This window comes from Manacus vitellinus, unplaced genomic scaffold (genome assembly GCF_001715985.3).
Source record: "Manacus vitellinus isolate BGI_N305 unplaced genomic scaffold, ASM171598v3 scaffold_8_pilon, whole genome shotgun sequence".
Lineage (NCBI taxonomy): Eukaryota > Metazoa > Chordata > Aves > Passeriformes > Pipridae > Manacus > Manacus vitellinus.
The window spans coordinates 4,348,033-4,374,243 of NW_021940864.1; the positions used below are offsets into that span (position 1 = coordinate 4,348,033).

General features: G+C 42.2%; 1 protein-coding gene across 1 annotated transcript in view; it reads right to left on the reverse strand.

Moving 5' to 3' along the window:
- The window catches only part of STUM (stum, mechanosensory transduction mediator homolog), a 47,885-nt gene extending 40,317 nt beyond the window's left edge, over window positions 1-7,568 (reverse strand). The window contains exon 1 of the mRNA XM_029965065.1: window positions 7,471-7,568. Coding sequence (XP_029820925.1) covers window positions 7,471-7,524 — 54 coding nt within the window. The 5' untranslated portion in view covers window positions 7,525-7,568. The remainder of the gene's footprint in view (window positions 1-7,470) is intronic.
- Between the last annotated feature and the right edge of the window lie 18,643 nt (window positions 7,569-26,211).

Sequence of the window (26,211 nt, forward strand, 5' to 3'; positions counted from 1 at the left end):
TGATCTCCCTGAGATCTTGTGATAGGATGCATGGGAATGATTCAAAGCTGCACCAGGGTAGGTTCAGACCGGACATTAGGAAGCATTTCTTTACCAAGAGGGTGGTCGAATACCGGAACAGGCTTGCTATAGAGTTGGTTGATGCCCCAAGCCTGTCAGCATTTAAAAGGCATTTGGATAACGGCCTTAATAACATGCTCTAACTTGGTCAGCCCTGAGTCGGTCAGGCAGTTGGACAAGATGATCATTTCACGTCACTTAGAACTGAAACAGTCTCTTCTGTGATTCTGTGACCATCATCTTTGCACAGCACTCCAACCAAGTTCACAGGCATCCACTGCAGTGCTGCAACTGTATAACTTTAAAGCTGTAAAGTTCTGAAATGAAGTTAGTCCAAAAACTGAAGGAATTCAGAATTTCAAATTCTGAAGGAATGTTATATATCAGCTTGATTTTATATCTCATAGAAGGTAAGAAAAGAAGCTCTTTTCCTGTTTTCCTTTCCAGGTTACCTCTAAATATAAGTTTTCATAAATCAATTGCAAACTCCAGTCCCTTTGAAAAACTTTAGGCCTATTTTAGAATCCCATTACCATCCAATCATTTGTTTCTCCACAAAATTCAAAACTGGATAGAGATTCTAAAATTCACCTTTGTGCTTTGTGCCAGCCACTGCCACCTACGGGTGTGTTTGTGTTCAGGGCACTGCACACAATTTGATGGGTAAGAAAGAGCCTGAGGAACCTGGTTTCTGCTTCCCACTCATCCATGGATGATCTTGAACAGCTCCACAAACTCTGAATGCTCTTTTCATGGTGTAGAGAATAAATGGCAGCAAAATGCTGCAGGCAATGGTGCTTTATCAGACTTCGTAAATCACACCCACTGATTCAGAGGAGGAGAACAATTCACCTCTATCCTGCAACCCAGAGTAGCCAAAATTCACCTGTTAAAAGCACTCTCCTCATTCAAGTTACTTTTGTCTTTAAATCCTTTCATTCATTTACTCTCTTGCTGCAAGAAGTTCCAGTTCTTTTGCCTTCTCACCATATCTCTGTGAATGTGCTTTTCTCCTCCTGGACTTGATTCTCTATTTTCCCTCATGTCACACCCTTCATCTGGAACAGCTTTCTAGACTTAAAATTCAGTTGGTTTACTTGGCCATTTAACAGCTCTTCTCTGCTGTCTGCTCTCACCTTCACTCCTAATCTTCAAGTACATCTGTCCAAATTGCATTAAATGACAAACACGATTACAAGATGCTGAGCAAACCCTGTCTCCTTACGTGTTCATTAAGTAATGAATACCTCCACAGAGCTGCTTCAACCACAGCAGTGAACAAAAAGCACTGAACAAAAATGTCCCTGGCCATTTCTTTTGTCTTCTATTTTCATGGAAACAGAAGGCACGAGGGAGGTAAGATAAACTTCTTTGCATTTTAGCTGGTCTGGCACTGACAGCAATTCAAAGGCAGCAGCACTAGGTTAGTGTACAGATTGACAGTGAAACGAACCAAAAAGTCATTTTAAATGCAAGGGGAGCTTAACAGCTGACTTTTACCAACTGTAACAAGTGAAGAGCAAAAACTAACCAAAGGAAATAAACAGTGCTAAATATTTGGAGTGTGACTTGAGGCTGTGGTCACGAACAAGGCCCTGCTGTGCTTTTGCTGTGTATGCATTTGTAAAGCAAGGCTCACTGGAGGATGATGAGTATGACAGCACATACTTGTGTGACCACTGTGGCTAAGCAGATAAACTCAAGGAAGGGATCCACAGTTACACAAAGGAGAGGGAGGAATAAGATTATATTAAGTATTCAGGCAAGTGTGGGCAAAGCAGAAAGCAGCTTTCTTACAAAAATACATCAGGGCATGCCATTGGATGCTGGATTAAAACTGAGGAGCCAGATCAGGTCCCTCAGCAGAGATAGTACCTGTTTTTTGGGGGTGTTTTCTGCTGATCAAGTACACTGGCTGGAGTTGTCTCTACCAAGGAGCTACAAACTTGAAATACTTCGGCATTTATTGAGATCACAAATTAGCTGTGAATCTCTTTTGAGTTTTCCAAGCTTCTTTATCATTCTAGATGGTCCAGACACTTCATGGCACAAAAATATTCCAGACTACCCTGTACTGGCAAGTTCGTTGAGTGACTGTTCAACACCATCAGCCAAGTAAGTTATAGAAGACATTCAGATTTCTTGCTTAAATCTCTGTTGTTAAAAAAAAAAAAAAAACAAACAAAAAAAGAGGAAGTCAATGGCCTTCAACATACTGACAAGAACAAGGCCCTGCAGGTGCAGAAACCTGAGATCCAGTTGTTCCTGTGCCCAGCTTTACCTCACTGAGGATCATCTCCTGCACAGCTGATAACACTGCTACCACCAACGGAGCAGTAACCTGGATACACACATTTTAACACAGGTCTCATTTTCCACCTTGCACAAGCAGATGAACAAATTACCATAAAGAACTTCTTGACCTTTTCAGTGGAAAATACAAAACCCAACAGAGTGAAGTCTACTGGTAGATAGGTTTGCTTTGTTTAATTATTTTCCACGAATAAATAGCTTGTTTCTGCAGATTACCAGCAGTCTATATATCACAGGCTGAAAGGGCAATGTTAGCTAAAGAATTGCAGCAGTAAAGTTCACAAACACAAATTCATATAAAGACTTGAGAAAAACCTTTGTTTTCCTCAGATGAGCTTGTAAATCACACAGATTCATTGGTTTGCATGTCTATAAGAAAAAAATAATTTAAAAGGATCATAAATACCAAAGCAAGTTTGAGATTTTAATGCACAGATGTCTGAAAGCTCCAATTTCTTTTTGCAGTGTTTTCCTACTGTAGATAAGAAAATCTATTTTTTCCCTTGAAATTCTTTGTTTCAGTAATGAAAGCAATGGATGTTTGCTTGAGGCATCTATTTACCATTCCAACCACAAAAATAAAATGGGTATTGATAATTTTATGCAGACCTTATCCCTGCAACTTTCTCAACTGTTGTGTTCTGCACTTCTGTTCAGCTCTTTGGAGAGCTCATTCTGCTCGAGAGAGGAATGGTGCCTAATGAGAAGATGCTTGGCTTCCATGAATCGAACATTAGAGCCATATTCACAGAGCTGAAGGTACAGTCCTTGAACTCTATCGAGACCAAAGTAGAATAAACAGATGGCAGAAGACTCGTGACAGGGAGCTGACATACTCAGGGACAGGGAGAGCTGCACTGTGGAACCGTGGAAGAAAAAAGTTCAGTGGGCTGGGAATCACCCCTTCTTTCTCTAGCTGCTGTGAGGAGCTGTCACTCATGATCTCCTCCACCGGCTATTTCATGGCACATGGGTGGCTGCTCTCCTATCTTGCACTAACATTATTTCATGCTACGTATTTCAATTACTCCCTGCATAAAAATAGTACACATGTATAATTCAGGCTGTGATCCAAAAGTCCACCCCCTTCCTGACAGGAGGGATTAATCTTGGAGAATACCTCATACTTTCAGACAATTTCACTCCCTTCTCACATTTCCCTCAAGTTCTCCCCCTTCGTTTACCCCCTCCCACACACGTGATGTCGAGAGAAGGAAAAACAGATAGGAAGGAGGGCAAGATTCCCATGTATCAGCTCAGGGAATGACAGGGAGCCAGATCTTCTCCCACGCTGACTGGCACACGGCAGCTCCAAGGGAACACAGTCTGCCAGCTAAAGGGCATGGCCAGCCCCTTCTCTCAGCTGCCATCTGCAGCACGTACCGGCTGGAGGTGCACACTGCTCAGTCCTGCGGGAACCGGGTACACCACCATTTATCGCTGCTGAGATCATCATCTTCCATTCTCCAGAGTTCATCATGGCATGATTTGGCCCTGATGCTTCAGAGTCCAGAAGCCCAAAGCCAAAGCAGAGGTTACAGTGTCTGTGGCTCAGGGTGCCTCTGGCAGAGCTGGAACGCTGGTAGCCAAGGCACGATGGCTTTTGCCACAGGACTCGCTGAGTCCTGCCTCTTCTTCCTTTTGTACTATCTGCTCTTTTCATGAACCTGAGCTAGGGACACCTTCATTACAGCTCAGCCCTACAGCCCTGTAAGACACAGATGAGAAAAGCCACATTGGACCACGGAAAACTGATCCAGAACATCTCCAAGGGCTTGCTTCTATCGCAGTGAATGGAAGCACAGCGTAATTTCAAGGCTGTTCTGCAAAACAGATTACAAGTAGACGGGCTAATCAAGCTTTTTTACATTGTATTTAGTCTGAATTATAAGTTTTGGCAAGGCAAAAGTTAACATATCCTCTGGGTATGAACAAATTCCTACGAGTCTTTTGTAACATATATGGAAAGAGTAGTTAAAACCCAGTTTACAATGCATCTCAAAAACTGCCATTCTGGGTTACTACATAAAACTCTGAAAATTAACCAACTGCAAAAATAAAATTACTATAAACAAAGAAAAAGTGTTATGTTTCCTGTCCAAATGGAGCACTACTGCAAAAAGGAAAAATAAACCAGATATTTAAAAATTCTCAGATTTCACCCTCATAGATGACTTCCATAAAATAGGAAAGATAAATTAACTAAAAAAAGTAGAGACTTTCAGATTCTGAGAAGAGTGCCTGAGGATTTGGTAGCCTGAATCAGAGCACAATTTCTATTTGGATATCACTGGTCCAAGGTACTGGGCACTAATGAAACCTCAAATGCACCCATCTCCACGCAGTGGAAAACTTGGTTTATTCAGTGCTGACCACATTCTTGCCTTATTTCTATGGTTTCTGACCCTTCATTGCAATCGCACTGCAGAGTCTACACATGAATGACAACTACAGGCAAAATGATAAGGGATGAATTCAGGGACTGAAAAATAGAGAACTTCCATTACCACCTAAACACAATCACACTCTCTACTTCAGCAGGCAGAATATACAGCAAACCAGTGAAACATCATTTTGACATGTTATAAATCTGGAATTGATGGGAATTTTGTCATTTACCTCACAGAGAACAGGCTCATAACCTTGATGTGAATAATTCCCACCACTGCAAATCTTATTTATTTTTATAAATGTTGCTCAGTTCATTGAGATTGCTGAAATGCAACAAATGGCACAAGATCTCTTTTTACCTTGAATATTCCTGCCAGTAGATTTGTGTTCCTCCTGTTTCCCCTTGTGTGTAGGCTACGTGATATACAACAGGATATGGCTGAGAATGTAAACAGCTTCATTCTAAGCAGGTGTATTACCTCAGAGTAAATTTTCTATCAAAATGCATACGCTATTAGCAGCTTCTTTAAGAGAATGGTTCATTTATGCATGAACTAAGTGCCATGCTTTGCATACAGAGCTCAGGATGCATCCCCAAAACACTGCATTTTGCCAGCCTGTGGGAATGCCACATGGAAGGATTTCTTTTGATTTGTAGTTTGTTTGTTTTGCTACTTTTTCAACAGGGTATAACTAGAAACAGTGGTACAGACAGCCAGAAAGTGCTACTGAAATCAGCGTACCAAACACAAACTAAGTTTAATAAAAATCTCCACCAGTTAAAAAAAACGAAAAAGGAATTAAAACCATTTTAGGGTGATCCAGCCAGTCAGTGACAGCACAACCACATGGCTGCAAAGTCCAGATTCAACTCTCAATTCTTCAAGCCAGCATGGACTGGGACCCTACATGCTCACCTGTAGCAAGGACATGCTATCTGCATGTGTTTAGACCCCTTCTGTGTGAGGGAAGGCACAACACTGCTACTTCCAGCAGAGCTGCAGCAGCAGCCAGAGCAGAGCTCTGGGCAGATAACCACACTTCCAGCCAATTCTGACATGAGGATGTCTCATGAGCACCTACCCTACTGGGCTGAAGGAAGAACATTGAGGGTTTTCTAGTGTGCTGTTAAAAGCCACACAGTATGAAGTATAAGATCATTCAAAGGAGGAAAAGGGCATGGTAAGTCAGTTTTTTTCCTGTACGTCTACAGTGAAGATGTAGCGCCTTCAATGCCAACAGAAAAGTACATTCACTTTGAAAACTCTGGCTTTGAACATCTCTCTCTGAAGATGGTGGGAAAGTAAGTGCTAAATAACAACAACCTAAAACCCCATGAAAGCACTCAACTCGAGAGTTTCTCTTTGATTCATCACTCCAGGTTCTTCAGGTGGCTGCACACAAGGGGTGTGCAAACAACAAATCCGAGCACAATGCATTGCATCTGGAAGCACATACAGCAATGCCAGTCCTTCCACAGCAAAACTCTGGAGGTATTTCAAAAGGTACAAGCTTTCCTCTGGAATACATCCACAGGTTAAGAGCAAGCACACTGGAACAGCAATGGTTTTTATATGTTGCACATAGTGTACCACTCACACTTAGGTAATACTTTAGAATTACTTAAGAAGAACTTTTAGAATTTCGTATTTGTTACAGAATTAGGCCACCTGAAACACATGAAGCAAATAAAGGCAGGGCAGTAGCTCTTCAAAAGCAGGTCTAGGTGGGGGATACTCCCCTATCACAAGGAAGGCTTCTGCAGTGGCCACAGGAGCAGAAATAGCAGCCGGGAATAGACTATGAGAGACTCGAGGTACGGATTAATGAGGGCTTTATTTTGTCTGGAGTTTTGTAAATGTGATTGCTTTGCTTGCAGCTAGAATACTTGTATTTAGCCTTGTGTTCCAGGTGCCTTTGTAGTGTTCAAACTCTAAGCTCCTGTTGCAGCAAGCATTTCCTAATTAAAAAGGAGGAAAGGGAAATATAGAGGGAACTGTAGCCACAGCTTAGGGACGCGTTACCTGAGCCGCTCACCAGTGATTTAGTATTGAGAAGCTGTGCATCCACAGTTTCTCTGGGGAAACAGTTCCAACATTTTTCAGAGATCTCCTTAGGAAACGCGGGAAGGTGGGCTCTGAAAGCTCGCCTTAGCTGGCGAGCGATGCGGTCACTACGAGCCCCTTGGTCCTCTCTGACTAAAATCACAGTTCGGGAGAGCCCGAACAGCCGAAGCCCTTCTCCTAAAGCGCACAATTCCCCGCCTGGCGAGAACGGAGCGGCCGGAACGCGCGGGGGATGCTCAGCCCCCGGGGCCGGGGAATTCATTTCCCCTGCCTCGCAGAGTCACGGAGCGCTGCCCTGCGGGCGAGAACGGAGCGGGGTCGGGCGGGTGCCCCAGCCCCGGTCCCGACAGCCGTCGGGGAGAAGCCCGATCTCGCGGCCGCGGCCTCCCGAGGACCCTGCAGGGCGCTGGCCCGGCCCTCAACTGCAAGAACTTTCCGCGGGGCCGCTGAGACTCGCTGCCTGTTGCCTGCCTGCTGCCTGCCTTCCAATCCATCCATCCACCCTTCCCGCGACGCCGTCAGGGGAAAGTTGCCGTACGCGGCGGGGTCCGGCAACCGGGCGAAGCAGTGGCAGGTGGGGAGAAAGGGACCCTGTCCCCCGCCGCCTCCCCCTCCAATTCCTCCGCCCCCGCGCTCCTACCAGCCCCGGCACGAAGGTGTTGAGGAAGAGGCAGATGACAGCAACGAACGGCATGTAGGGGATGGCGGCGCGCAGGGGGGCCCTTCTTCTCCCGGACCTGCACCACCACACCGCTGGAAGGGGCCGCGCCGCCCCGGCTGGGCTCCGCGGCTGCCGCGCTCTCGCCGTCCTTGGGCCGAGGGCATCCTGGCGGCGGGCGGAGCCCCGGCGGGATCACAGCTTCCCGCCGCCCAGCGCGCTCCCGCCCGCCCGCCGCGCGGCCGCCGCCTGCCCCGCGCCCCCCGCGCGGACCCCTCCCCTCTCTCCTCCCGCCCCTCGCTGGGATGGATCCCGGGAGCGTTCCGATCTGTGCTCTTTCACGGATCGCTTCCCGAGGAGCGGGAGGCTGGAGCTGCGCGCCCCTCGCCAGGCTGCGGATCGCCCTGTCCCGCCTGGGCAGGGAGGAGAGAGGGCAAGGAGCTGTCCCGTTCTCCCTCTGGGAAGGGAAACAGCTCCGTGTTAGGGAGCGCAGGAGAGGTGTGAATTAACGCCTCGTGCGCTTTTTAAAAATAGAAGGTGTGAGAAAAGGTGTAAATTAAACCCGCACGTTTATTGTTTAAAAGTCCCTGTGGTAAGGAGGAAAGGGGAGGAGAGCCACAAGAATTGGAAGGTAAAGGAAAATACATCCCTGGAGAGCTAATCGCAGCTTGGGACGGTGTGAAAATCTATCTTATTTCCCCGGCACCACGAGGGAAAACAGGCCTTTGTAGAGCTGGTAATTATTGTTCAGTTCACAGGCTGAAATAGTAACAGAACTTGAGCTTGTCTGTAGCTAAAAAAGATGACAAGGCTGGTCATTGCAGATACGGTTCAGCAGAGAAAACAGGAAAAATATTAAAGGCATTAATCTCGATATAAAATGTAAGTGTGACACGTATACAGGGTCTTTGCATGAGAGAGAGGATAGTCTATGTCTTATTGCGCATTTCGAAGCTGTGGTTTTGCTGAGGAGTTCCTGCTAGGAATTTCGATTCCAAAGGAAATCTTGAACTACTTCATATATGCCACTGGGATGCCACCTGGCATATACATGATTCAACAGTTTAATAGATTCCAATACAAATTAGTACAAAGAAAAAATTAGGTAAACTAAATGACAGAGATCCAGAATCCTCTTTCTAGATTACATTTTTTATTTTTCTATTGACTGGGTTTTGAACCATAAAAACATAGACACCCCATGTAAAAATCTCATATTTTTAACAAGTTTTCTTTGCTTATTTTCAGACTGCCTTTTATCCAAAAAAATCTTCTGACTTTTTTGATTAACCACACAGTTTAGACAGGTTCCCAGAGCATGTTAACCAACCCGTTTTTTTTTTCTTGGTGGTTTTTTATTTATGGTGACATTTATTTCTACCAAAATAGTTCATGACAGCCTATTATATCCCCTAGACACAAAGCTATTGGAGGGCTGCACCTTTCCCTTGGTAAGATCTGATGTAACTGTTATGAAGTCTAACCTTCTGTGCTGTTGGATCAAACCACAGTCAGATGAGAAATCTTTGTGGTATGAATATGGGCTAATTAGAGCCTGTACAAAGCAGAATCCACAGTTGGAACACTATCCAATAATTCGTAGTGATATCATTCTCCATAGGTTCTCAAAATCGTGTGTGGGTGAGCCCACATTACCTACAGTAAAAGCAAGCAAAAGGCCATTGTGAGAGTAGCCCAAATAGAAGATCAAAGACTAAGATCAATTAAAACAATATTTTGTCAGAAATGCTTAATAACAGGTTGTGCTTTTATGGAACATTTCCTTGGAATATCTCAAAGCATTTGACAAATGTGACTTAATTCATTTGCTTCTTTAAGATTAGCTGGCAACATGTGAGTCTTCCTCTACCCACTATTAAAGTGCAACCGCTTCTAGACCGAACTGCACCATTAATTCTGCCCTGCCAGTGCTCATGGAAGTTCTCAGGCGCCTAAGGCAAAAGTTATGACTGCCTCAGAGTATATTAAGGATACCATCATGTAACAAGTTGTGACATTTCCAAGCTTTTCTTAAACAAGCGAATTGGTGGCAATGTTACTCTGCTTAGATTGTTCCACACTCCCCAAGCGGTGCATGAGAGACATGGAAACCATCTCGTGTGCTGCATGCTTCACTGTGACTGAGGAGACAGGACTCTATGTGCTGGGGAGCTTAAATGGGGAAAGACAATCATTAATGAAAGGTGTGCTGGGACCTAGGCAAAAAATGTGACCCAGGGCTGACTATTTTTTTTTAATGAAAATAAGGTTATAATTTATAAAAAGCAGTATGAGTATTTATAAAAAAGGTATGAGTATTTATAAAAACGTATGACTATTAAGAAAACTCATATTTCTTCAGATTTGATCTTTAACATTTTCATTTCACTTCTCAGCATGAAAACAGCTCACAGAACTGATATACATTATTTGTCTGCAGAGACAAAAAATGGTTTCAAAAAAGACAAACTCAAAAAATCTACAAACAAAACAAACCTGAATCCAGAGTGCAGTTTCAGAACATGGAACTCCCAGGGCACACCGGCATAGCATGTACTGACCCATAAGAGTGGGTACACATCCCCCTCCAGACTTCTCTCTGGAGAAGTACTTCAGGACACAAGTGCTGTAAAACTGAAGGCAACAGTTGCTGCTGTGCCTCAAGGGCAGGCACTTGAGAAGATGAGATCCCTTAATCTCCTGGATGTCTGGGGAAAGAGTAGCTGGTGTTGGCCCAGGTAGCAAAAAGACTGCAGGACCTCCTGCAGGTGGGTGAGCCTTCTACAATCTTAAACCCAGAGGAGTCTGGCCTCTGGCTTCCTCCAGTCTTGCAAAGAGCACCTGTAGTTTCCAGGTCCTTGATAAGCAAGCATCAACAGAGAACCTGTTTGTCAAATAGTCCTGTCTCAATGCTGTCAAGACTTAAGATGGACTTTCTGATTGACAGAAGCTGGTGGTCTTACTGTGGAGCCCTTGTGGTTGGTTACACTGCATGTGGATGTTGCTGTGGGAAGTAGATGCTGGACTTCCATATGAGTCAGGCCTGCAATGTGTGGCTCATGGCCACCAAACCACCCAGTCAGAGGAGGCTAATCTCCCAGCTGAGAGCAGAAGGTATTTGTTATGGTCACTAGCTGACTTTCAAGGAGCTGTGATATGAGATTGTATAGTGGGAGTCTCGCCCTTTGTTGGGTTTCCACAGTGGATAATGAAGCTGTATTTCAAAGATTTTGCAGGTATGAACACTTTGAGTTATACACTAAAGTGTAAGGGAAGTGTTGGCAGGTCAAAGAGAACTTTAGATCAGCTGGTTGTGTGAGTTTGCCCTACAGTTGTTTTCTTCTTTCCCTGCTGGTTCTAGTATTTGAGTTGTTTTTATGCAGTCAGTGGAGAATTAGAAATCCTGCAAAAGGAAGGGATGGTGCTTCCCTGTTACAGTGCTCTGAGGACTGGGCACACCACAGTTTGCCTCTGACTTTGGAAAGGGGAAAAAATCTGCAAGCTGAATACCAGTGACATACCTCCAGTAACCAGGGGTTCATCTATTTTAAATAAACCCCACTCTCAAGCTTGGGTCCTTTCCAAAAGAGTCTTAAGTATCCTACAAGTATGTTAAGAGAAATACAAAAATAGATGCAAACATAAATCATTAGCAGTGTTATTAACAGAGACAATAAGGAGCCAAGCAGAGCTACTGCTCACTAACAATTCCTGGGGGACAGGAGGAGCCCTGCAGTCTGCACTCCAGTACACCAGTGTAAATCCAGCATGGCTCCATGCATCGTGACTGAAAGCAGAGCTTGGTTCAAGGAGTACAGCTTTCTCCTAGCAGAAAAGATCAATTAATTCTGTTCATGTGCAGGAGACTAGAGTTATTGGACTGCTGGTGTCTGTTATTAGAAAATCCATCTTATCACCTGAAATTGGGGCAGGACTAAGCCCCGTCTCTTCACAGAGACAAATGCAGCTCTGTGCAGAGGAATGGCTTATTTGTTAAGTGCCACCTGTGGCCCATGTCAGAATAGAGTCTTGGGACGGTCATGGCACTGAGACCTCATAAATTGTTTTCATCTGATAAATGTCAGACAGTCACATGAGATTGGGTTTGACTCAGGGAGCTTTTTCTGGTGCAAATGAGAGCTACACTTATAGCTGGCACGGTACGTGGGTATATCCTGACCACACAAGACTCCAGACTAGTTTTATTACAGACTTAAAAAAAGAAAAGCATTATTTGTGTCCAGTCTGGTGGAAATCCTGCATTGATTTCAGTGGGAGCAATAGTAGCCTCATATTTATTAATTCATTTTCTGCTACATGAGTTTATGAAAAAACAAACAGGAAATCCTCTTCTTCCCATAAATTTCTATTTGATTAAGACTGTTAATGGTGGTATTTACAGCTGCACTCTGCTATGTCTTGAGAGTATGTGATGCTGTGAAGATCACTAAGAAATGCTTAGGACTCCAGGACAAATCTGTTCCCCTGGCTTCTGCTTTCCTTTCCAGGCTTTAGTTACAGCATCCCTTCATCTTTACAGCCTGTGCACAACAAATTGCAGTTATTTCTAGGAAACATGAGGATCTCATCGTGATGGTCTGCGTGTTTTAATGCATGTAGCTGGTTTTCTTTGTTCCTGACTCAGTGTTCATGCAGTTGTTCTTCCTCCAAACAGCATTGGACTGCTATGTATTGACCCCATGTGTCTGTGCCTGGCTCTGTAATATCCCCTAACCTTGCCCAGTGTGAATTGTATAGCTCAGAGAGGGAAAACCCACAGTAAGTAAATTCTCCCAACACAGAAACTGGGAGAAGATAGTCAGGAAAATCTGTCCTTATCATAACAATGACCAGATAGGTGAGGAGAGAGAGCAGGCACTAGAGAAACACAGACACTCTGTGGTGGCCCAAAGCAATTCTGCAAGCCCAAACTTTTTTTTCCCACCCCTCTTTTGAGTCATGCACACTTGACCAAAAAGTAGAGTGGATACCCCAGTCTCATAATGGCTGCAACTCCCTGTGTAAGGAGCCCAGACAAAACTGCATGCATTAAATATGCAGTGATACTGCATGTGGTTATCCTCTGCTGTGCATCACTTTTGAAGCCCAGTGCCAGCCACAAGGGCTCCTCCCACATAAGCACATCAGACCTGTCTGGTGCTGTCTTGTTATGGAAAATGCCTTCTGACAGCAAGTTAGATGTCGGTTGTCTTGGAGTTTGAGAAGAGAGGTGACCTTAAACTAGAGCAGTTAGCTCAGGGTGGGTACTTTAAATTCTCTAGTCTCTGTCTTCCTGCATTCCAGGTTTTCCAAGAAATGTGAGATATGAACAGAAATCTGGAGCTCAATCTATTGATCATTGCATCCCAGCAATGATTTGGGTCTGTCTTCAGTTCATTTGTGGGTTGCTGTATTAGACTAGTATGGCTTAGGCTTATTGTCAATCGTCATCTGTCCAAATGATTTGGCAGCACCTCTAGAACCATCTGAAGATTCAGAAATTCATTCTAGAATTTACCTGTGAATGTTACAGGTTAACAAAGATTTAACCTGCACTGAAACCTTCAATAGTGTTGGGCAGCTGCATCATGTAAGATAAAGATAACCTAACTAGAATCAATTTCTACCCTGCTTGTCCTCTAACACCAACTGCTTATCAAACTTAAGTCCTTTCCTCTGAATTGTATCTTGTTGATATTTTTCTGCTACTGAAATAATGTTCTTCATCCCAGTCTTGCTTTAATTCTTCCCTGTCATGAAGTCTTTTGGGTGGGAATGAACCTGAATGACAAAATCTACAGGCAGATCTTAATTCACATCCAAACATTCACCACAATCTATACGAAAGGAGATCCTTACTCCATTGATTCCATGCTATCTCTATATTTTTCCTTGTTTCTTTTTTGTCATTGAAACACACATACTTATGGAAAACGACAGGAAGGCTACAAACACCAGCAGCTGCCAGTGTCACAGGTGGTGATCTTGTGGCACTGGCCATTTGTTTTGCTGCTGATTATTTTTTTTTAGTAGTCTCGAATGTCTCTGTCTCCATTTGAGCTTATGGAGATTCACTTTAACTGTTGAAAAGTTTCGTTTTCTTCTTGGTGTAACCTCATTTCCCCCTTTTATAGCACCTTTCTGCGTGAAACTTTCTAACTTGTAGCATACCATAGCACTTTGTTATTGATTTATCATTCCTGTGCACATCCATCATTTTTGATTTGAGCAGTTCTCCCCAGCATGAACTAATTATTATCTTGGGCATTATGTGATGCTCCAGGGCATTCACTTCTTGTGAGTATGGGCAGGACAAAGTTTCTAGGACTTAACTCTTGCAACATAGTATTCTGTATTATGCAGTCCTCTTATACCATGGTTCAGTGGATCAATTACTGTGCTTGGAAACGCCCAAGGCTTTCTGGTTTAAACTGTTTCCATTTTCCAGGTCTATTCCTACACCTCACAAAATACAGTCTCCTTGTTTCCCACTCTTTTCTACTGAGGGGAATCTCCTTGCCCAACCAGTCCCAGTATCTCCCCATAATGAATCCTTTTTCTGTCTTGCCTTGTAGCTTCCAGCACCAGCCTTATTTAAGCACTGCCAGATTCCCGCTGTGTGCCAAGATGAGAGCCTGTTCCTTCTCCTCTTCAAGAACTTTTTTCCTCCTCACAGTGTGATAGTGTGCAGAAGGAGGATGTGGAAAGGACAGGCTCAATTTTATCTTTTCTTTTGCCATATTCTGGTCCATCTACAGCAATCTAGAAGTGCCACAAATCTGGTCCATCACATCTAAGGTTCTTCATCCAAAACAATCTACTTTACCTAACAGTCGTGCAAGTTCCCTATTGCAATTGGTGGAGAGGCAGATCCTCAGATCTTCAGTTTACTTAAGCTGAGCATATATTTTTACAGTTAATCCTGGGAAAAACCTGCAGAATAAGTTAGGTATCTTCATCCATTTTGCATCCTTTCTGCTTTTCTCTTTTTGGGGGACAAACATGTAATGGTTTAGTACACTTCTCACAAAGTAGAACTAAGCGTCTGTGTGCTCAGTTTCCTGGGGAGTATGTCTTACCAGAGACTATTATTTAAAAGCTGAATACTATTACTACCATACTCTGATCATGGCTTCTTTGAGGCACCTAGGAAGAGTTCGAAAGCCTAAAGTAAACCACTACAGAGCTGCAGGTGGGAGAGAGATACCAAATCCATGGAGGAGCACTAATGAGCAGCAGCAAGCAAGTAAATTATGTGAAAAGGAAATATCTTTTTTCTGGCATCTTTAAATTCAGGTGCCTGAAAGATTTAACAATCCTAAAAAGTAAGTGGGAATGGATTACTGGGTGGATCTGAGTGGGTTTGGGGTATCTGAGTTACAACGTAAAGCAATATTTTGTCAGATGAGGTTCTCTTCTTTGAACACTTGGATTGACCCCCTCGAGGTTATTATTCTTCAACATGTTTTCTAGTATGGGTGTGAGATGAGTTGGGAACCTTTCGTGTACAGTCTGTTTCTCTCAGATTATGTCTGAGGGAGACAAATTATGCTCTGTGACTTGAGAACCACATCAGTCTATCAGGTAAACTAGTGCAAAGCTGTCATGCTCTGCCTTAAAAGAAATCACTCCTCAGATCAAATTTTTTGCCATTTGTATAATACTTTTTATTTCTCGATAAAAGCTGGTTCAGACATGATTAAATGTTATGTTTTGTAAGACAGCCTTTTTGGAAAGCTGTGAAATAGGAAAACATATGCTGTTCCCCTTTCTTGAGACTTGCCTGAATCACGATGCCCACAGAGGCTGGTTTGCCGGCATACAAAAATTTTGATCTTGGAGAAAGGTACCCATCTATTTGACAGCTGTGAGCAATGAAATCTTCTATTTACCAATACAAGAACAGTAGAAATGCATTCTCTTCCTCATGCTGTTCTACTCCTTATCCAGAGGGACCGATATTAAAAATTAGAAATCTGAAAGTATGAGTTACTCAGTCTTTGTTTCTCTGCTACAGTTGCCCATAGTTTTGTAGTCTCAGCTGGATGGAAATCAGCAGCTACAGTGACACAGGTCACGTTGGATGAGGTGTAAGCCATAAACACTGTGGGTTAGCTCAGGGATTTTCAGTGGGGTGGGAAGTGCTGCTCATGGAATATAAGAAGTTTTATATTCTCTTACGCATGGCTGTTTGGACTCTTGCCCCTGTTGAAGATTTTGTCCAGCCCTTTGTGGGACAGCAGCAGGTCTCTGGTCTGTTCCAAGGTGTAAAGATCCTCACCAGGAGTTTATCAGTTTCAACCAGACTTGCTGAGAACAGATGAAGGGTTTTGACTGAGGACAGCTTTCTTGAGGTTGCTGATGGGCTGTGAAATGTAAGGATCTCAGGGTTGGATTTTTTTAAGATATAACACAGTGGACTTCAAGATTTCCAGCAGGAATGGGGCTATGAGCAGGCACGCTGTGATCTGTGGGGGAGGCTTTTTTATGCTCAAGAGGGAGACGTTTTAGCTATGCACTGTCAAGTACTCACTGCAATATGAACTTTCTCTGATGCTGCCAAGTCTCTTTCTCTTATGAGCGAGTAGGGGACTTAATTTTCTGAAACTGTACTCGCTCATTTTGTAAATGCTGCATTGACATACAACAGATTGTAGCAATGTTCCACAGCTATTAGGAATTAAAATAGGAGAAAAATGATATTTTTAAGCTTGTTCAGCAAAAAAAGAAATTGCAAAACTTGACTTGAAGCTTAATGCACCCAACTAATGTTGGCAAGAGCTGTGAATGTGAAAGTGAAGGTTGTCATAGTCAGGAAGGTAATAATGACAGAAGCTGCTGCTAAGGCAATGGGAACTGACATTAGCAGCATGCAGAGGAACTGCAAGTCCTGTTGTAAGTGGACTCAAGCAGGGACATGTGGGAAGGAAAGCTGGCTCATTTGTTTTAGCAATTTATCCAGCTGTAAAAGACTTTTTGTGCTATCAGTGCATTATGAGTAAACCACTCTTTGCTAAGATTTGTGTTTTTTCTTCCTGAGATACATCTACTTCTTTCCTGTTTTTCCTGCTGGAGCTGGAAGATTACTTTAAATTGTTTTCTGGCATAAAAAAACACACACTTGAATTCCTATTAATCTAGCATGGGATTAATGTTGCATTTGCTGATTTTGTGAGTTATTCTCACCCCCAGGAAGCTTATACCTGGTACATCAATTTAAAGAGATGAGTCAAGTGCAATGGGGACTAGGCAGGAAGTATTCCCTAAACCCTGAAAGTAGTGCTTACTGTGGAGACATTTCTGACTTTTCCAGGCAAAAAGGGGCAGCAGCTAGACAGAGCTCAACAGAGGAATATAGTGATCTTAAGAAACGAATAGCATAATTGGTTTTGGTTTTCAAAGGATGAGGGAGAGAGAACAGCCTGCAGTTTTCTACTCCTGAATAAAACTGCCTAATTTAATCTGAACCTTTTTTTTCCTTTTCCCAGGGAGATTGCAGTCGTTCTCTCCATCCCAAAGTGATTTCTCTGTGCTAAAGGAGGCCTAGGGATCTACACTGAGGAAACATGCACTGGGCTCTGTGTCATGAATAGCTGGCAAAAATCTCACTGCAGTGTATGATTCCCCAGGGTTCTATAGGAATGCTGGCTGAGCCAGCTGGAATACTTATTAATGATGTGGTTGTAGGGAACTGTCCAGTCATGTCATCAGAGACTGGGAGATTCAATCCCATGGTGTCACCCTAAGTGTCCTAGTGCTTTGTCTGTACACATTCAAAGTTTCTGCTCTCTTAAGAAACCCTTCCTCTAGTTACTTGTGAACCTTTGCCCCTTTGTGCTTCCTCGTTGAACAGGCTTCTTTATTAGATTTCACTGCATTTAAAAGAGCATTTCTTATGTCCAATTAAACTGGAAAATCCATGCTCAACAGATTTGTTAAATATGATTTTCCATTTAGTCATTATCGCTAATGAAGTCGTAACTTCCTGAGTTGTTCTTGTGTGTCCTTAATCAGCGCCTCTGTTCTGTATCCACCCCCTCACCATGGAAGTGTAGCTGTGGGTTTCTTCCTGATTCTTATGTCCCTCATAGGCCTCGATATGCACTAGCACCTCTCCAGCCCACCAGGTCCTGTTCTTTTCTGGTCTCTCTGGTTGTTTTTTAACACTCTTGTCCCAGAGACAGTGTCCACATCCCTCTTACTCAACCACCAACACAAAGTAACATGGACAGCACCATTCCCCAGAGGTGTGTGCTGCCTTTTGAGACAGCTACCTCACAAGTAAAGGATTGAAATGGCTGCAACTGTGTGAAGTTTTTCCCTGTGAGAAGCTGGATTCTCATGACTTTTACCTTCCTTTGGCATATTCACCATGGCCTTTTACTGACTTCAGGCAGGGCTTATTTCCCTCAGCTGCCCATGTGAAACTAGCAGGGTGAAGCATGATGGACCTCACTGCTTTGGTTCATATGCTGCTGTATTTTTTTTTTTTTTTAGTTAATTGCTTGATTTTTCTGAGACAGATCCCATCTGGCCCTGATGTTTTGTCAGCATTGTGACATTCTAAAAAATTTTATAACTATTTTTGGCACGATCTCAACTTCTGACTATTTCTGCTTTCTTCCCTAAAAAATGTATGGCTGTTCTTGGCATCTTCTCCACATTCCCCATTCCTTATAAATGCTGCACAGAAAATTTGTTTTATCCACGTCTGCTCCTTCTGTATTTAATTTACCTTTCTGCTCTTCTGAGGAGTTATCCCCTCAAACATGCCATGTTCTCCAGCTATCTACAATTCCTCTTAGTCAGAGGGAGCATTTGTGCAACAGTTCTGTCAGTCTCCACTTGCTGCTTTGCTCATCAGCTTCCTGTACACTTCTGATTTCCTTGTCCCTTTTTAGAGGTTTCTACTACCCTCAGGTAGTCTACCTGGGATTTTAATCCCAAATTGCCTTCCAGCCCGTGGAAGGGGAATCCTTGTGATTGTAAACTTCACAGTAGGCTGCAGATACCAGGTAATATTCCAGCTGAAACATAACGGAGCTAGCTATTTATCTTTCCATAACAGATTGATCTAATACTAAAAATCATTAAAATCACTTTCAAATTATCTAAAAGTAGAAAACATGCCTTCATGGACATATTAACAGAAGGTATGATCACTTTATGTAGATATTTATGCAAAGATACGTGATCTGAATGAAGGTAATGCTTTTCAGCCTTGTTGGCAAAGTCACAACTAGATTGCTAACTTGCAATCTAGTGCTTATCTTAGGGTGACTTTTTTGATGTCTGTCTATCTTGCTCATGAACTTGCAAAGGTATAAGAGAAACACCAGGTTCCAACAAACCAGCTCCAAATCTCTTTGCTCCCTTTATTAATTAAGAGAGTTCCCATTGGTACAGCCAAAGTTGTTTGCTGCTGTACCCCAAGCTCCGCTCTCTCTATAAAATGAACTCGATCCTGGAGTTCTTTAACCAGTTCCTAACCTTTAATCTTTTCTGAGATACTGAGAGAGTCTTCTCTCTGCATAATCTATTTTCCATATGCCTCCTGTTCAACAGGAAAGCTTTCCAACCTAGCTATTTCTGTGCACATACAAAAGTATCGTGACATTACCCACCTGCATATTTGCGTGATTTTGGTGTGATGGTTGCATTCTCTCTATGCATATTCATAAGTGACCCCAATTTAACGGAGAACTAAAAATCTAGTAAGTTGCAGGATGTCTGCCAGAAAGATATAGGCAGCAAACAGGCTTTGCAATCATGAACTATTATGCTTCTGTAAAAGTCTGTCACTACTGTCAGGGACAGAAGTGATTTAATAACTCTGTCAGCCTAGCAACATGACAATGCTTCGGGAGAGTTTTAAAAACTTGCCTCATGTTTTCCCTTGTCAACAGATTTGTTATTATTTGGTGTTTGCTAGCTAGCTTGAGATATATTCTTCTGCCAGAAATATTGTCAGAGTAAACTCCCCTACTTTCTGAAAAAGTAGTCAATCTGAACATTGAAATAAAATCATAATTATTAATATTGGGGAGGAATTTTCTGCAGTAAAACAGGACTCTATCCAGTCCAGTGCTCTGCCAGTTGCTGGGGCCTCCAATATCCCACTCTTAGTTTGGCTTTCTAAGAATATTTTTGTGAACCTGTCTTGGTCTACACATGCCCCCTAGTCTGTGGCAAGATCTGACCTGCTCTGGTCTTAGTGGTTTCTCACAAAAGAGTAGTTTGCATCCACTATTTAGGCTAATTCCCTAATGATGTGCTGTCTACTGCAGTATTGTATTTCAGCACTTCCTCTGTAGTGCTGGTCAGTGACAGATAGGTTTGATACCAAGGTTCAGCCAAGGGAAAACTGGAGAGTGGCAATAGGAATATTGGGATCTGTAGGGAAAATGGTGTGGGCAGGATCTCTCTCTCTTTCACTTAGTCTCTTAGCAACAGCGGGCCCAACAAGTATGGCACTGCTTATGGGGGGTGTGCAGTCCCCTTTGTCAGATGAAGAAAAGCAGAAAAACTTTAGCACAGATGAGATGCGGAAATGAAGGGAGGAAGAGTCAGTAAGAGCATGAACCATATCACCTTGGGAGAAAAATTATTAATTTGATACACAACCATCAATGAATAGGTTATTCTTTTAGTAGGAATGGGATACCAGTGAGGAAAAAGGTGTTTTAGACTTTCATGAAGAAATGCATATGCACAACCTTTGGCATCATTTTATCCCTTCCTGGTAATGATCCCCACTGGGGATTTTGACATGGGTGGATATCATTAATATCAACAATACCTGACCTGCGCAGCTCACCTACCGTCTTTACTTGACTCCAGAAACACTGCCTGGCTCACCTGTACCTTGCCTGCAGAACAATAGTGTGAGCTCCAAGACCTCCCCTTCAGTCTGTCCTGCTGCTATATCACAGTGCAGTGGGAGACTGTGCCTGCAAGAGCAGAGGCAAATGCTGAACTTTGGTGTATCTCCAAAGTTCAGCTCAGATGCCTGAGCTGCAAGTCTTTCCTTTGCAATACAAACTCTTGCACAGCTGGTTTCTCAGGGTCTCTCCCAATATATTTCTTAGGCCTGGAGAGTTTGGTATGCAACACTGTCCTTAGAAGTCGTGTGTTGCAGCTAAATATGTGAACCTCTGCAATAACTATGTCCACTGTAGTGGTGACCATGATAATGCCAATATGTATATCGGAACACAAGACTAAATCACACAAGTAATTTTCCACATTATTGCTTTTCTGAAATATGGTGTATCTTTTTTATTTGCATGGTGTATGTTTGCAGGTAGGATGTGTTTTTTCCTTTAGCTTTGTAGTGGGGGATTGTAGATAAAATACACTGTCTCAATTGTAATGGAAAAGGAGAGGTGAAGAAAGGAGGATGGGACATTGGGTGCCAATGTTCTGCTTAACCTTCTTCCTCTTACTGAAGAAATATCAGTGCATTCTTTTCTCTGGAACAGCGTCATTTGCTTTATACCTGGAAAGGCATTGTGTTAAAGCCATTATGAAATATTACAGGTGGTGATGGCAATGCAGCAGCATAATGGCAGCTTCCAGAGACCCCCTTTTTCACAGTTGCCAGGTCGATGCTTAATTGAAGTGCTTTCAGAATGGCAGTATTATTTCTTCCTTATCTTTATAACTTTCCTTTTTTTTCTAATGCCACACTGGCACATGAAACAAAAGAGGGAAAAGGATTCTCATTTTTATTTTAAACCTTCTCTTTGCAGTTGGTAATGATATTGGAAAGTATTCCACAAGTTAGAGTCAGATCTTGAAGTCAGAGTTGTAGTCTTAATTGTCTGTCTTGGCATTGGCTGTCATAGTTGGACCTCAGCTTCTCTGCAAACATAGACCCTGAATTCTCTTAAAAACTTATCCCAATCCAGCTCTGAGCACTTTGACATACCTCACACCACAAACCTCCTGTGGAACATGTTGATATTTACTTAGAACTGCAGAAGGTGTATCTGCCTCCACTCCCCTTCCAAAATATGCCTGAAATACATGCTTTCAAGGTGAGTGGTATTATATTGTAAGGGAAAATTCTTCATTGCTTGCAGCAAGTGTGGCAGCAGATTATCTGATAGATTGTCTCCCATATCTGACTTCTCCTGAGAGAGTATTTGCATGTCTGCGACTACCACTGATTCTAGGCGTAACTGAGGGTACACTGAACTGTGAACATGCTTGACTATTGGCACCCCTAATTTAGACTGTCCTATGGTGTTCCTACATATATTGGCCTGTGTAATAGCTACAGGTGATAGGTTTTCTATAGCCCTCCTTGCACTGTAAACCCCTGTAATATCTGCTCCGATACTGGATTTAGATTGTCCTGTGCTCAGTTGCTGCCATGTCTGACTGTGCTGTGAATCAGGCAGTGAGAGCCAGCAAACACAAAGCAGATGCCATTGGCCCATCAGATGTTAAAAGGAGAAATTAATGAAAATGAATGTACTGAAAAGGAGAGAAGGGACGTATGTGTATGAACTTTCAGAAGAAAAGCTTTGGGGGAGGTCACTGTATCTCAGTGATCAATGTGTGGTAAGAAGCTGATATGTCCAAGGAGATACTGGAAAAGGAACTAAAAATCAAACTGCATTTCTCAAAAAAATCAGAAAGCATACCGTCAACTGACAGGCCTACTAGGAGTCTGTAAGCTTCTTTAATAAAATTAATAACTACTTTTAAAAAGCAGCCAGTTTGATCCCCATGCTAGGTGGGATCCCAGTGGCCTTTTGTCAGGCTGGGTTTTCCTCCAGAGAGCAGGAAAATCCATTTAAGTGCTAACTAAAAATAATTCTGTAAGAAGCCTTAAAGAAAATAAGAGATAAAAATCAACAGGTCTCTTTAAAAAGAGATTAATGTCCTGTAGTATATATAAATTGATGCTGCTTCAAGCTACATTAGTGAGAAATTTGGCTTCATAGTCCTGACATTTGTCTTTTAAGCTTGAAAAATTGAAAGCTTACTCTGAAAAACACTGAAGCAGTATAGAAGCTCACCATTACTTTTGAAGCATGACTGTACCATAATGCTTTCTTTGAAATCACTGAGTCTGTATTGCAGCAGAGAATCTGACCCACAGACTCATCCTCTTCCTGAGAAACGTGTTCTGTCTCTCACATCACCCAAGAAGAGAAAAGTCTACAAATAGCGCTGAGCTGACAGTTCTACTGGTAGTGCCAGAGACAGGACAGAATCCAGCTCATTCCCCTGTGCTTGCTGTTTCATTAGTAAAGATAAGATTTACAAAAGCATGTAGAACAGATAAACTGAATAAGAATCCCTTCTGTAAACTCAGAAATCTGACTTGCTTTTTAAGGTGTTTCCAGCAAACTCTGTTTCCAGAGTTCAGAGAAGATGCTGTCAAAACATTCCATGTTTATTGTATTGCTCAGGCAGTGTTGAGAAGGTAAGGCCAGTGTTTTCCACAACATTGTCACGAGCAAAGAAGAATTACAGCATCATGACTGAAACTTCAGCGAGTTTGATCTAAGGGAAGAGGAAAACTGACATGCAGCTTATATTTGTTTCAAGGTGGAAAATATCCTTTCATTTCTCCTTGACATGTATAAAGTCCAATTCTGAAATGCATACTCAGCCAGAAATACCTGGACAGTGAAATGGAGGTTCAATGTAAAGAACACAAAGGTCTCTGTTGCAGGCTTCTGTGTATTGACCCACACCTGACTGAGCAATGCTGCATCACTGTCAGGGGTTTGGTTTTGTCACCTGAATGGAAAGCTTTTGCCCACTATCATGATAAATTAGGTTCGAGATTGAATTGGAGCTCTGGATCGTGACTATGTATACCTAAAAGCTGAACCCAAACATGAACTCTCCATCCAGGAACCTCCTCTAGGACAGTCTAATTAATCTAATGACACAAAGTGAGCTTCACAGGGTAACAGTTCAAGAGTATATTTCTTCAACAGCACAGGGGCTGGACTCACTGTCCCTTGAAGGTCTTTAAGAAAGACTGGATGTGGCACTTAATGCTGTGGTCTGGTTGACATGGTGGTGTTCAGTCAAAGGTTGGACTCCATCTCAGAGGTCTTTTCCAACCTAATTGATTCTGTGAAATGCTCTTCACCTTGGCCTTACATATATCTCAGGAGCCAATAGTTTCATTCTAACATGACTTAAAAATGTGAGCAGTTCTTTGCACATCAGGTACTTTCATATACATCAATGCACAAGCTCTGCTGTCTCTGCCGCATTCATGAGTGTTATTTACTGCTCTATTCTTCTCTAAAAGGAGATTTTTAAAGTTTCACCTTTTCTAAATGACCAATTGAAGCATTTGCATTTTGTTCTCTTTCAAAGTGAGCGACTCCATTTGACCCTTTAAAGCACAGATACTGAAGCAGTGTTTAAACTAAATACCATTTCTAAGCGAACACCCACAAATTTATTAGGCATTTGCTCAACAGAATACATCCAAGCTGCATTAAAAAGACCAAGCTGAGACCCATCTGCTTTTTAAATACTATTTGGCTCGGTCTCCCAAACCAAGAGCAATAATTTTTTTTTTTAAATAGTGGTTTGTGATTCTCCTGAGACATTTTGCAAGATAGTTTATCTGTCTATCAGTACTTGGCATGACCCACAGCTCTTCATAATGTGACTGCCTCACTAGGAGAACATGTTTGTACAAGTACTTTAAAGTACAGTTAGTAGTAATGTAGAGAGGATTATGCTGGCTTCTGCAGAATCAGGTTTGCCCTCCTAGTAGAAGGGAAAGCTCTGCTCAGAACTTCATCTGGAAAACAGACTTTCTGTGGCAGAGGACCTCACATATAAGCTGAATAAAACTTAAAAATGGTCAGTGTTTTCAAAGCAAAGAAGAAGTTGAACAGCTTCGAAATTAAAACTGCCTTGTGACATTTTCATATTATCAAGAAGAAAATGTGTGACAGTGGCTCATTTTTAACATTATCAACTGGGTTTTCAGTTTAAAAACGGTCATTATTAACTTTAAGTTTGGAGTAGAAAAGTAAAAACTTTTCTTACAAAAGCCTCCCCCAGAGTGCAACCCTCTCAAAAGCTTTACAATTTGTTTTTCACCTAGAAAACAATGAACTCTACTGAACAGTCCTGAAGAAAATGCTTGAGAAATATCTGTGTTTAGGTGAAAAGAGTAGAGCTGAATTCAGTAACTAAGTACCCACTTCTTTGCTAAGGAAAACAAAACTGCACTACTACAAAACAATACATTTCTCTTGTACAATGAAATGTTATTCTCTTTGGAGATAATGATGGGTTTGCTTTTACTGCAGTAAACCCAGTATTTCAGCTATATTCTTTTTAAGAGTTGGCAGCCCTGTGACAGGGATGTGCAACAACTTTTCAGAGGCAAAAGAAAGGTCAAATAATTTGGATTAAATATATGTTTCTTTGATAAACTTCCCTTATGGATGAACCTTCAAAACTAATTCAAACTTGGCCAACATAGGAAATGTGTCCACTCCATTGAAATGTGTCCAAGTTGTAAGACAGCAAATGTAAGGAAACATCTTAATCCAAGGCCATGCAACCAGTTCTCCTTAAAGGATTTATATACATAAACACTTACAAATTTGTCATCCCTCAGATCAGGTGTTCTCTGAGCAATCCTAGCACACGGTTCCAGTAAGCTCAAGTGTGGATTTCTCACAGTTGATCTAAGGCCAAAGGACCAGCAGCTGTTGAATCACTTACTTCAAGAAATATGATTCAGAATGAATTTTCAGCTGAAAGGGCAGAGTTTGGTGCACTTCCTGGAGCTGAGCCCCAGCTCCAAGGTTTTGATACTCAGTCACTACTATGACTTTCAAAGCAAACTTCCTTCCCTCCATGTTCTCAGAGTAAACACAGGATGCTCCGTTTGGTCTCACTGATGCACAGCAGCCAGTGTGAGTTCAGAGGCTCGTGGCCTTTGTGTTCACTTATATCAAGTGCCTAGTGAAGTTGTAGTGCTTAATTTATAACAATGTTGTCCCATCTGCTTATGAAATTAATGAACCTAGAGATGAGAGGGAGAGCATATTTTTATTATCCCTTGAAGTGGACAGTTGACTGTTGACCTTGTTCTCTGCTGCAAACCATTACATTCCCAAGCATGTAATTCTTAGTCTATTCTGGACTTGAATAGCTGTCCTTGTGAGATACCTGTCATTAGCTATTTTCTTTCAGAAGAATAAGGAGGATGTAACTTTGGATGTTTTTCCTCAAAAAGTAACTTAAAAATCCACAAAACTATTCCAAAAGATGCCATACAGATTAAAACTACTAGTCTTCAACTGGTAGCTTTTAATTATACAGAACTGTTCTAGAATAAAAAGTCTACTGATAAATTCAACAGGTTGTCTACTAAGGGCTTTGGCAATCCTAGACTGTGAAAATCACCTTCATTTTCTAACTAATTTCAACTAAATCTGGTTGACATCAATGAGTAGGCCAAATTCATCACTCACTTCGAGTCACACTATTGGGGTTTTGTGTCCTGTCACACCATTTCTTTGCTTGACCTGTTCTTTAAAACAATTTGCTCTTACTTGTCCCTTCAGATTAGTATTCCCATTTCACACCACTGTCAGACAGGTTAACATAGTAAACACATTTCCATTTGGGTGCTCTAGATTAAAGGTTAAAACGTGCTCTAGGAGTATTAATTAACTAAATCTGAAAGTGCCCAGGTGAAGCTGGTGTCACTCT